This window comes from Solanum pennellii, chromosome 9, assembly GCF_001406875.1.
Source record: "Solanum pennellii chromosome 9, SPENNV200".
Lineage (NCBI taxonomy): Eukaryota > Viridiplantae > Streptophyta > Magnoliopsida > Solanales > Solanaceae > Solanum > Solanum pennellii.
Window position 1 is genome coordinate 21,443,350 of NC_028645.1, and position 12,624 is coordinate 21,455,973.

At 34.7% G+C, this 12,624-nt stretch overlaps 2 protein-coding genes across 2 annotated transcripts; one reads left to right on the forward strand and one right to left on the reverse strand.

Moving 5' to 3' along the window:
* The first annotated feature begins 2,293 nt into the window (after positions 1-2,293).
* On the forward strand, positions 2,294-2,926 carry LOC107030050. Its single transcript, XM_015231455.1, has one exon. It carries the CDS (start codon positions 2,294-2,296, stop codon positions 2,924-2,926), a length of 633 nt encoding a protein of 210 aa, XP_015086941.1.
* A 4,856-nt stretch (positions 2,927-7,782) lies between these two features.
* Positions 7,783-10,664, reverse strand: LOC107030051 (bifunctional bis(5'-adenosyl)-triphosphatase/adenylylsulfatase FHIT). Its single transcript, XM_015231456.2, has 4 exons — positions 10,513-10,664; positions 8,564-8,717; positions 8,191-8,289; positions 7,783-8,112 (listed from the first exon to the last, which is right to left on the reverse strand). The coding sequence occupies exons 1-4, from the start codon at positions 10,662-10,664 to the stop codon at positions 7,996-7,998; spliced, it is 522 nt and encodes a 173-aa protein (XP_015086942.1). The 3' UTR covers positions 7,783-7,995.
* Positions 10,665-12,624: the final 1,960 nt, after the last annotated feature.

Below are 12,624 nucleotides of genomic sequence, written 5' to 3' on the forward strand. Positions count from 1 at the left end.
CTATTTTCTTAAAGCTAGAAAGATGATCTCTAAAGGTTTTATTTACCATCTAGTTAGGATGAGGGATGTAGATTCCAAAACCCCTACTTTTGAGTCAGTCCCCTAGTTAACGAGTATCAAGAAGTTTTCCCTGATGATTTACCCAGTATTCCCTTCGAGCAGGAAATAGACTTTGTTATTGACATTCTCCAAAATATGCAACATATTAATTAAAGAATCTGTTGGATAAGGGTATCATCTGACCGAATATCTCCCATGGGGTGCTCCGGTGTTGTTTTTAGGAAGAAGATGGTTCCCTCAATATGTACATTGATTATCGTTAGTTAAACAATATGACAATTAAGAACAAATATCCTCTCCCAATAATAGATAATTCATCTAATCAACTTCAAGGGGCTAGATACATCTCTAAGGTATCTTTGTTCGGTTACCAATAATTGAGGGTGAAGGATAATAATATTACAAAGATTCATTTTCCAAATCGTTATAGTCATTATAAGTTTTTGATAATGTCGCTTGGGTTGACTAACTCTCTGGCGGCGTTTATGGATTTGATGAATAAGGTGTTTAGACAATACATTGATATGTTCGTAATTGTGGTGTTGATGATATTTTGATCTATTCGAGAAGTGATAAAGAGAATGTTGATCCTTTAAGGATCGTGTTGTAAACTCGAAAGAACTAACAACTTTTTGCAAAGTTTAGAAAATGTCAATTTTGGCTAAGGTCTGTATCTTTTCTCAGGTATTGTGTCAATCAAACGTATTGAGGTAGATCCTATCAAGACGCATGTGGTCAAGAGTTGGACTAGACCTCTAAGTCCTTCCAAAATTTTAAGCTTTTTGGGTTTGACCGGTTACTATAGAAGGTTTGTTGAGGGGTTTTCCTTCATTGCTTCTCTTTTGACGGCCTTAACTCAAAAGAAGGCTAAATTTATATGGTCGGAAGATTGTGAGAAAAATTTCTGAGAGTTTAAAGATAGACTTACTTCTGCTCCAGTATTGACCTTACCAGAAGGTACAGGTGGCTTTATAGTGTATTGTGATGCCTCTAGAGTTGGGTTCAGATGTGCGCTTATGCAAAATGGTAAGGTTATTGCCTATGCTTCAAAGCAACTCAAAGTACATGAGAAGAACTATCCTACCCATAACCTTTAGTTAACGGAGGTTGTTTTTGCCTTAAAAACATGCATGCATTATTTTTATGGGGTACATGTTTATGTGTTTATAGATCATTAGAGTTTGCAATATGTTTTTAGTCAAAAACGTTTGAATATTCGCCAAATAAGGTAGTTAGAATTATTAAAGGATTATGACATGACAGTCTTCTATCATCCAAGTAAAGCAAATGTGGTTGGAGTTGCTTTTAGTTGACTATCAATGTGTAGTCTTGCTCATGTTGAGGATGAAAAGAAAGAGTTGGTTCAATATGTTCATAGGCTGGATCGATTAGGTGTTAAACTAGTGGATTCCACCAAGGGTGGTGTTATGGTTTGTAATGCCTCTGAGTTGTCTTTTGTGATGGATGTTAAGGCCAAACAAAGTCTTAATCCAATTTTAGTGGAATTGAAAGATGTGATGCTCAAAAAGTATGTTAAGGCTTAGATATCAAGGTCGGTTATGTGTTCTGAATGTTCATGACTTGAGGGAACATATGTTGTTAGAAGATCATAGTTCTCGATATTCCATTCACCCGGAAGCCACCAAGATGTACTGTGATTTGTGGGAGATCTATTGGTGGAATGGAATGAAGAAGGATATTGCGAGATTTCTGGCTAAGTGTCCTAATTGTCAATAAGTGAAGGTTGAGAATAAAAGTCCAGGAGGTTTATCCCAAGATATTGGTATTCCTATTAAAAGTGGGAAGATGTGAATATTGACTTTATTGTAGGGTTTCCACGTACTTGGCAAAAACATGACTAGATTCGAGTAATAGTTGATTCGATGACTAAATCTGCTCATTTCATTCATATCAAGGTTTCCTATTCGGTGGAATATTATGCTAATTGTATTTGAGAGAGATGGAAAGGTTACATGGATACCCTTGTCCATATTTTGTGATCGAGTTACCAAATTTACTTCACAGTTTTGAAAGTCATTACAAAAGGGTCTTGGAACAAAAGTTAAGCTTAGCACAACTTTTCATCCCCAAACCAATGGACAAGCGGAGCGTACTATTCAGAATTTTGGAAGATATATTGATGACATGTGTGATTGATTTTAAGGGTTTTTGGGATGACCATTTACCATTAATTAAGTTTGTTTATAATAATAGTTATCACTCGATTATCGATATGGCTCCATTTGAGGCTCTTTATGGAAGGAGATCTCCTATAGAATGGTTTGCGGTGGGTGAAGTTGCTCTTATAAGTCGAATATTGGTACATGAGGCCATAGAGAAGATTTGTTTTTATTTGAGAGATGTTGAGAACAGCCCAAAGTCGCACAAGTCTTACGTCAATTTTAGGTTGTTGGATCTTGAATTTGAGGTTTATGATTGGGTTTATTTGAAAATCTCACCCATGAAGGGTGTTATGAGGTTTGTGAAGAAAGGAAAGCTTAATCCCTATTTTGTAGGACCATATGATATTTTGAAGAGTGTTGGTAAAGTTGCATATGAGCTTAATTTTCCAAATGAGTTGGCATCGGTGCATCCAGTTTTCTATGTATCTATGTTGAAGAAATATGTTGGCGATCCAACATCCATAGTTTCCTTAGAAGGTATTGAAATTAAAGAGAATCTTTATTATGAAGAGGTGTTGGTTGAGATTTTATACCGGAAAGTCAAAAAGTTGAGAGATAAGGAAGTTTCTTCCGTAAAAGTTCAATGGAGGAATCATTTAGTTGAGGGTGCTACTCGGGAGGCCAAGTCCGATAGGATGTCTCAATATCCTCATCTATTTCTTTCTACTCCTACTCTAGCTTGAGGTAATGAGTTTCTCTTGGTTTGTTTTATGTGTGTGAGTCATGTATATTTTATGTGTTTCCATGATCTCATTTTGTTATGAATGTTCTTGAAAAAGCCTAAGTTTTGAAAGAAATGACTTATATGATTTATTTTCCTCATGATGTGTGCATTTAGTATGAGTTGCCTATAGACTTCATAATATGAATAGATGAACATGTATAAGATACACTTTTTGAGAATGAATTGCTTAAAGGCTCCATGAGATTGTGTTGAGCATGTTTTAGCTTGGAGAAGTTAATTTTTCCTTGAATATGGGAATCTGTAATTTTCATGCATATTGGTTGCTATATGTAGCTTCTATTTACTTTTGATGCATTTGAGTATGATGAGTTTGAAGTTGACGTTTCCTCCTTATTTATGTGCATTGCGTGCATAATGGGCTGTCAGGGTTAGCTCAGCCCTCATTTGATGTTTGAGAACATCCTAGGTTGGAGTGGATAGTTACTACTTATTTGCATGCAATGCATTGTTAGGTTGGGTTGTTAGTTCCTCTCCTTTTCTTTTAGAACAAGTTTGAATCTCATTTGGCGACGAATGAACCATAGGGGAAGATATTGTAACACCTCATATTCGAAAAGGGTAATGAACCAAAAATGTAGGACGTACATGTGCTTTAGATTGTGTCATTAGTCCATCCTTGTTGCATACGTTGTGTTTCATCAAACAACATGGGTTCTTTTGATTATTGATCTTAATGATTTAATTATGTTTAAATATGCATGAATTGATGATTTACAATGCTTTTATGTTTTCAAAATTATGATCGTGTGATGTGGGTTGTTGATTATGAAAGAAGAGTGTTATGATCCAAAGTATGAAGTAGTAGAATTACATGAATTGATGATAAAATCCCAATCTAATGGTTGAATTCTAGATTTGGTGACTGAAAGTAAGTTTTGAGCTTTGAAAGAGAAAAATATGAGTTTATGCATGATCATATGGAAACCTAGAAAAATGTTAAGGGTGCTATGAGAGTAAAGTGTCAAAGTAATGATGTTTTATGTTATGTTGTGAAGGGCTATCCTCATAAACATACACTAGTATGATGTGAAAGGTTTTCTTACATAGCAAGATTCTAAAGTTGAAAGCTTATTCTCACCTCCTACTGAACTATCTCGAATTGACAAGATGACATGTATTTTCATGAATAATGCGAATAAGTAAGAAAATACTATTACGTGGGAATCATGCTTAGCACCGAGTGGATATTGATATTGAGATAGAAACTCTCCCATTAGTAGAGGTCGGGTTTGTAGAAGAATTATCATGAGATGGAATTAAGGTTACTTAAAGGAGTATGTCTCATGTGTTTAAAGTTTTAATGTTGATTTAGCTTGTATTGACCATAATGTTATGACTTGTGTTTTCTAACCTTACTATAGTATGTTTTACTTGGTCAATAGCATGTCATGAAATTAAATGTCCCTTTACACATGTTTTAAATGTATTTATGCATAACTATCATACTTAGTGCAATTTTTATTAAGGTCCGACAGATAGGGTTCCATTTTAGTGGCTAGAGCTTGGACTTTTATTCTCCTCGAGCTTGGTGAGTTCTCATGGTTCAAGGAGGGCCTTTCCTTATTGTAGTTTCTCTTTCGTATTTTCTTTTTGAGCATGATGTATGGGCTAGGCCCACTTTCATTCTATTATAATTGATGGATATGTTGAGACATGAGTTTGACTTCCGCTTTTCAATAAAATTGTTTTGGACTTATATGTTGTTTTATTTGTTTAATTACTTTATGTTATGATATACTAAGTGGCTTGTATGGAGTACTTCGGGGTTCTATACGCCATGTTACATCTTGGGGGTATCCTGGGTCGCGACAGATGAGTTGTTATCTTTCCATCTTATTAAACTATATTCATTTATTATTTCTATACTTTAATGTTAATGGAGGATATTTTAAGCCCTAGTTCTCTTATGCGCATACATTTATGAGAAAATTAAAATTGAAGTATTTAGAGCAAAAATTCATTGAACACATCGGCGAGGAATCGATGTTCAGCAGGTGAAGATTGACGTTCTGCCAATTGGAAAGGGAGAAATTGTCTGAAGCATTGATGTTGAACAATTAGGCATGACATTCCATTGAACCAAGCTTAGGTTTGACCATTAGGAGATGCGCTGAAGCAGCATTGCAACCAATGGTGGACATTCGGTATTGGCATTCTGCCGATGCAATGAAAGTGAAATACGAAAGCTCGGGGGAAAACTCGTACTTTGTGGTGAAAGTGTTTCCTTTTGAAGATTCTAAGTAAAGAATGATCATATGTGTAATTATGTACTCTTATCGTCTATTTTATTGCAGTAGAAAATAGACATTATAGAAGTTCTTACTTGCCCAAGAAGATAACTCAAATTTGTACATCTTCAAGGTTGGATTCGACTTTGGTTACGGATTATGCATGAAATTGAGTTTTCTTTACGAGTATAATCTCTATTTCTCCATTTATGAGTAGTTAAACTTCTAGCTAAGGGTGGGTGTGCAAGATGTGGGTGTAAAACTTAATAAGTAGTGATTCAGGATGTGTTTGGTATGAACGTAAACATTTTATAGAAAATATTTTTCAATTTTTCCATTTTTTTTGGTTGGTTTAAATATTTTTCAAATCAACTCAATTTCCTCAAATTTAAGGAAAATGATTTTCCTTCAAATATTAAGGAAAACATTTCAAAAACTCTACTTCATCCTTCAATATTTTTTCCTTACCTTATCCCGTACACCCGACCTTTCTCATCCCATAATTTTTTTAAAAAAAAATCTTATTTTCTAAATTTTAAATATTTTTTTTATCCCTAAGCTCAAACCAGCCCCCCTCCCAAAAAAAAAAAAGTTGAATATTATCTTTTGAAAAATATTTTAAACATTTTAACATTTTCTTTACCTCACCCAACACCTACCACTTGTTTTCAAGAAAACCGTTTCATGTAAAACATTTTTCTTCATACCAAACACACCCTAAATAGTTCTAAACTCAATTATTATGCATATATTTGTTGTTGTCTTAAAGTTTTAAACTAAAAATTAATGGTTTCAAACATTGATTGAACTCTAACACTATTTTGATTTGAGAAAGCAAAATATAGTTAGGTAAGACTTCATTAGTGATGACTTAAGAAATTTGTCATAGGTTCATGCTAGAGATAGTGTAATCTGATTTTATTTCTCATTTAAGGGTAGAGTTGGAGACCAAATGCTATCTATGTATTGACTGATTTGAAATTGACTAATCATTGCCTATTTTGTTGAAACTTCATTATAATGCATACACCCCTAGTCGTCTTCATCTTGTTAAAACTCGTTCGTGTTGATTTCATGCAAGATACCTGAAATCGAAGTAATTTAGTGTTTCCAAATCCCCCCCCCCCCCAATATTTTATATTTGTCTAAGATAACATGATGTAGTTAAATTTGAGTTGGCAAATCAATTGAAGTGTAATCATCTCTATTAGTCCTTGTGGTTCAACCCCACCCTCAAATGTTACATATTGTTTTTGCATATCTATGCCTTATATGCGAGGTATAGTTGAGCATTATTAATACTATTTATTCATTAGAGTAGTTTTGAGTGACACAAGTCTTTTGCGACCAATTCTAAGAAACAACAACACTTCTGTCAAAATTTGCCAACACTAACTACTGGAGTTAATACCTCAGATGGTCACTCAACTTTGCACTATTCTCTCAGAAAGTCACTCAACTTTCAATTTTCCCTCAAAAGTCACTCAACTATGCACTCTTCTCTCAGAAAGTCACTCAACTTTCAATTTTCCCTCAAAAGTCACTCAACTATCCACTCTTTCCTCAGAAAGTCACTCAACTATCCACTCTTTCCTCAGAAAGTCACTCAATCTATTAAATTATTTTTAATTAAAATTTATTGATATTAATTATTTATATAACAAACCAAAAATTTTAAAAAATAAATTAAATCATTTAGTGATCCACCCACCTAACCCGACCCATTAAAAAATATGATATGACCCATTTTATTTTATCTTTAATCCTAAATTAATCTCACTCTTTAACCTTGAATTAGGATTAGATTAATTTAGGATTAAAGATAAAATAAAATGGGTCATATCATATTTTTTAATGGGTCGGGTTAGGTGGGTGGAGCACTAAATGATTTAATTTATTTTTTAAAATTTTTGGTTTGTTATATAAATAATTAATATCAATAAATTTTAATTAAAAATAATTTAATAGATTGAGTGACTTTCTGAGGAAATAGTGGATAGTTGAGTGACTTTCTGAGGAAAGAGTGGATAGTTGAGTGACTTTTGAGGGAAAATTGAAAGTTGAGTGACTTTCTGAGAGAAGAGTGCATAGTTGAGTGACTTTTGAGGGAAAATTGAAACTTGAGTGACTTTCTGAGAGAATAGTGCAAAGTTGAGTGACCATATGAGGTATTAACTCCTAACTACTGGTTAAATCATTTGGAAAAAAAGGGGATATAACTTAAATAGCAGGGTGAAAAGTAGCTAGTGAGTAATTCCTAGGTCACTTTTCAAAGATCATGTACATTTCAGTAGGTTGTAACATCTTTCCTGATAATAAAGCAGAGGCAGACATCGTAGCATCGTCCGTCCACGAACTCATATTTAGCTATCATAACTCCAAAGTAGGATTCGGGTTTAGGTTAAAACCCTGAGAATTCCCTCAACTCATATTTTTGCTATGAATTGAAGGTTCAATTGTCTAGTGTGGGCACAGCCGATATACCAAAGGAGATAAACTCTCACCCCCTTCAAATTATATGCTAGCTGTCAATGTAAACAGTAGTGGTACATAATAGCCACCCTAATAGTAATAATAGCCAACAGCTATGAGAAAGGTGATTCATCCAAACAAAAGAATTTGAGTATAGAAGAAAACAGCAACAGCTTCAATTATATCACATATAGTTTATAAGGAATCCACAACAGATTAACAAAGCACTTGGCCAACAGTTAAGACTCTAAGAGAGTAATAATGAGATGATGTAAGCCCAATCACAAGAAAAGTTTCATCTGCTTCTTCACTGGAAAAGTTTTCTATATTCATCTGCCTCTTCAGCCATCTCCTCAATGCTTCTGTCTTTCCTTTCCTTGTCCAAATCAAGTGACTGCTTCATCTCTTTCTCCTTCACGTCCAACTGCATCAACAGTACAAAAGAATTAATATAATTTATGTTTCAAATCCACCCAATCAGTAGCACATATTTGAATCTTACAGCATCATAAATCTCATCATTCTTTTCAAAATCGCCACTTTTCCGTGGGATGATGTGAATATGAACATGCGGAACTGTCTGTCCTGCCTGGGGTCCATCCTGAGATATTAACAGAAACAAATAACTTAGCACCAGCTTCCCAAGCAGAGGAATAGGCCAAAAAAACAAAATTCAAGGAGTATGCACAATTCAAACACACTTAAAATGCACCTATCTATTTTATATCAACATTGATGTATAGAAAACTTTATAAATGTCAAATTCTGCATTTACATGCCTTTTCGAAAATTTCAGCATATCAGAATCCTAGTAATTTTTTGAGAACATACAATAACATTATGGTTTAAGGATAACAACAAAAAAGCCTACTTACTTGGATTGCAAATGTAAGAGAAGACGCCTTGTGGTATGACTCAAGTTGCTTGCCAACTTTTTGTGCTGTAAGCCACAAGTCGCTAGTCTCATCAGTAGTAAGCTCAGCAAAGCGTTTTACTTCACGCCTTGGGCAGACAAGCACATGTACATTTTGTTAAGTAGACCAAATATGACGGTTGTAACCATAGCAAAGTTTTAAGATTGGAGATAACTGAGGGTCTAACCATATTAGCAAAATGTTTAGAAGAATGCCACCTCATACTGCAGGTCAGAGGTTAGAAAAGAAAAAAACAAGAATGCGAGCTTTTTAAGAAACAAATATGATGTAGAGTATTCTGTGTGCAAAAGCCAATAAAGCACAAAACAGAACCTATTACATTGGTGGGAGAAAATTAAAATTACAGATATTTCAAAAGATTGGAACAAACATCATTTCCAACAGAGAACAATTTGTTCATAACTGTCTATTCATAATTCAAGAAATATGAACCTAATAATGTTGGCCTTTGAAAAGTTTATTAACTGCATTTGGAGGATGAGTCTATGAGAGCAATCACATAAGCTACAGTAATGGGAGCCAACTCCTCCGTATTGCAGAGTTTTTACATAAATTAGTTTATTATCAGAAAAAACATATCCTTAAAAATTAACAAAGCAAGTTTAATTCATATATGTCCAGAGGATATCACAGGTAGTTTTTTGGATGTCTTTTCTGCATCTACTTAGGAAAGTAGCACAACCAGAAGAACCAAGTGATAAAGGAGTGAACCAAGGGAAAATACAACTGCCAACAAATTTTGATCAAAGATGGGAGTTAGAGAGATGAAGATGTTATTTCAATCAATTGCTCAACAGAAATCACGAGGAGAAATGGCATATTTTGATGCATAAATGCTTATTTAGGTCTGCAAAAGTAAAGGATACCATGAACAATATGAGAGATAGAAAAGTATGTTTTCCACATGGTATCCTGTCGAGTAGCATGGCAAACGAGGCTATTTAATGTTATACTAACATCTGAGACGAGTCAAACAGGTGAAAAAAGTACTTTGTTTCGAATATATACAAATACAAAAGAGAGATTCAAAGTCTTGCAAACCAATGTGGTATTAGGTGTATGATCACATCATGAAGCTTTGGAAAAGAGTGATAGACCATAGATTTAGGGAAACTACAAAGATGATGGATAACCAATTTGCATGGTAGATTTATAACAACGTTCTTAGTTTTGCTAAAAAGATTGGACGAAATTTATAGAGATAGAAAAAAGGATCTCCATAAGATATTCATTAAACTAGAGATGGAGAAGCCATCTAATACAAGTGTGAAGAAATGACCTTTGGTTGGTACCTGAGAAAGAAAGTAATTCATATCAAATACACACAACTCAAAAAAAGGATATATGAAAGAGTGTTCAAAAGGAATGGAACAGTAAGAGAAGCTAAGCAGATATGGAGGAGATATAAAGGAGTTTCCATTAAGGGTGGATTTATACAAAGGATCTACACTGAACACGTTCTTGTTTACCTTGTTATGAGAGAGCTAATCAATATTCAATAGCATATAGGATGAGGTTACATGGTGCATGCTCTTTACAAATGATATAGTATAGATTGATGAAACTAGAGAAGAAGTTGACGAAAAGTTGGTGATGTGGAAAAGTAATATAGAAAGTAAGAGTTCCTGAATAAGTAGAACGAAGACAACATCTAAGCAGTGTAAGCATCTTCATAAAGAATATAAAGGCGAAGTCGAGAAAATTACATTACAATTTCAAAAGAGAAGAATGTAGGTGATGTGAGATTAAACAGGATTATAGTGTCTAAGTGAAGACAATTCAAATATTTAGGCTAATATTTTAGGAGAATAGCTCGATAGATTAAAAATGTAAAGGAAGCCTGGTGCACTAAATCTTCGGCTATGCACGGGGTCAGGAGAAGGCCGAACCGCAAGGGCCTGTCATATGCAGCCTTAACCTGCATTTCTGCAAGAAGCTGTTTCCACGACTTGAAACCATGATCTACTGGTGACATGGCAATAACTTTACCAGTTTCTCCAAGGCTTTCCTTCCCAGATAAACTAAATGTAACACATGACATTTAAAACTGATGTTTGAAAGAGAGGAGTGCTAAGGAATCACTTAGAGATAATAAACATAATAAGATGAAAGCAACTACTATAGAATGGTTGTAAAGTAGTAATTTTGCACGACAGAGAATTCTGGGCCCTAAAGCTCAACACATTCATAAGATGTGTGAATATTCAGATGGATGTGCAATATACAACATTGGACAAGATTAGAAATGACAAAACAGAAGAAAAAATATGCTTCATTATTCTTCTTTCATTTACATAGGGGTTGGTTTTTTCAGAGGTCATTATATAATGGTTGTGACATGCATCCATGCAACGATAAGTGTGAGACTTGAAAGTTACTACTCCCTACGTTTCACAAACAATGACCTGGTTTGACTTGACACGGAGTTTAAGAGTAAAAAGAAGATTTTTTTATCTTGTGGTCATAAATTAAAGTTAGGTTAAATGTACAAAATTGCCCTTTGATCTTGTGGCCTTAAACATGCCACGTGGAAAGCTAATTTTAAAATGTTACCCAAAAAAAGAAAAAGGTCATTCTTTTTGAAACAGACTAAAAAGGAAAGGAGGTCATTCTTTTTGAAACGGAGGGAGTAACTTTTTTATTTTAAGAGAAGACCTTTATTTGAATACAAAAAATAAAAAAAACCTTAATTTGCCTTAAATGAAAAATAATATAAGGCTTCAATATAAGAAACAGGGCACATGAGAATACGGAGTTGACACATTTACTGTATGATGATGATACAATAGAGTTTAGTGAAGCAAAACAAGAACAATTATGCTATTTAAGGTTGAGGCTTGTTCCGAACTCAAGGTTACTTGAGAAAAAGAAATATCTTTCCTCCGAAAGATGTTCAACAGTTACAAACACTAACAAACATCTTGAGGTGCAAGGAACAGAAGCTACGAACACTTTATCTAGGCATGCCATTGGGGGCAAACCATAAAGCCATTACTATTTGGGATGGAATTATTGAGAAGACAAAGAGGAAGTTGGCACTTTAGAAGTCTCAATACCTTTCATTGGGAGGTAGTCACTTTAATAAAGTGCTAGATTCCTTACCAACTTATATGATGTCCTTTTTCCCTATACCTGGTGAGGTGATCAAAGTTCTAGATGCTTTGAGAAGGAATTTCCACCGGCAAAAAAAATTAGCAGTTTCCATTTAGTAAAATGGGCAAAAGTTCAACAAGGGAAGAATTATGGGGGTTTGGGAGTAAGGAAGCTCATGTTACTGAACAAAAGTCTGCTAAGCAAGTGGCTATGGAGGTACAACCAAGAGGAGCATGCACTATGGAAAGAGGTGATGCAACACAAATTCAGCTAAGAAGGGGAATGGTTTTCAGGTGAAGTAACAACCACTTACGGATTTGGAATTTGGAGGACTATCAGAAGCTTTTAGCCGGCTCTAGAAGTTGATACAAAAGTTAAAGTTGGGAGGGGGGATAAAGTTTTATTCTGAAAAGATGACTGGACTGGTCAAGGATCTCTTCAAAGTTTGTTTCATGGACTTCATTCTATCAATGTGCATCCCGATAACAAAATCAGTGAGTTGTGGTCTCAACAAGGGTGGAATTTGGTATTTAGAATGTTGTTGAATGACTGGGAGATAGAAGGGGTAATTGAACTATTGGATATGTAGAAGGCTTTCTGGACATTAACTTGGAAACAAACAGTCTATTATGGAGACAACATCCAGATGGAAGAGTCGTTGTCAACAGATTGTACATGTGGGGTCAATCAGGATAACACGGCCATGGAGCTGTTTGGAAGAGTGTGGCTCCCACTAAAGTGAAGTGTTTTGTCTAGCTGGTAGCTAGGAGAGCCTGTTTAACTCATGAAGCATTGCAGAAGGGCATCAACATCGACTCTAGATGCTTACTATGCAAAGAGGAGCCGGAAACCAACAAACATTTATTTTTGCATTGCAAAGTAACAAGTATGGGCTTTATTCTTCGGTT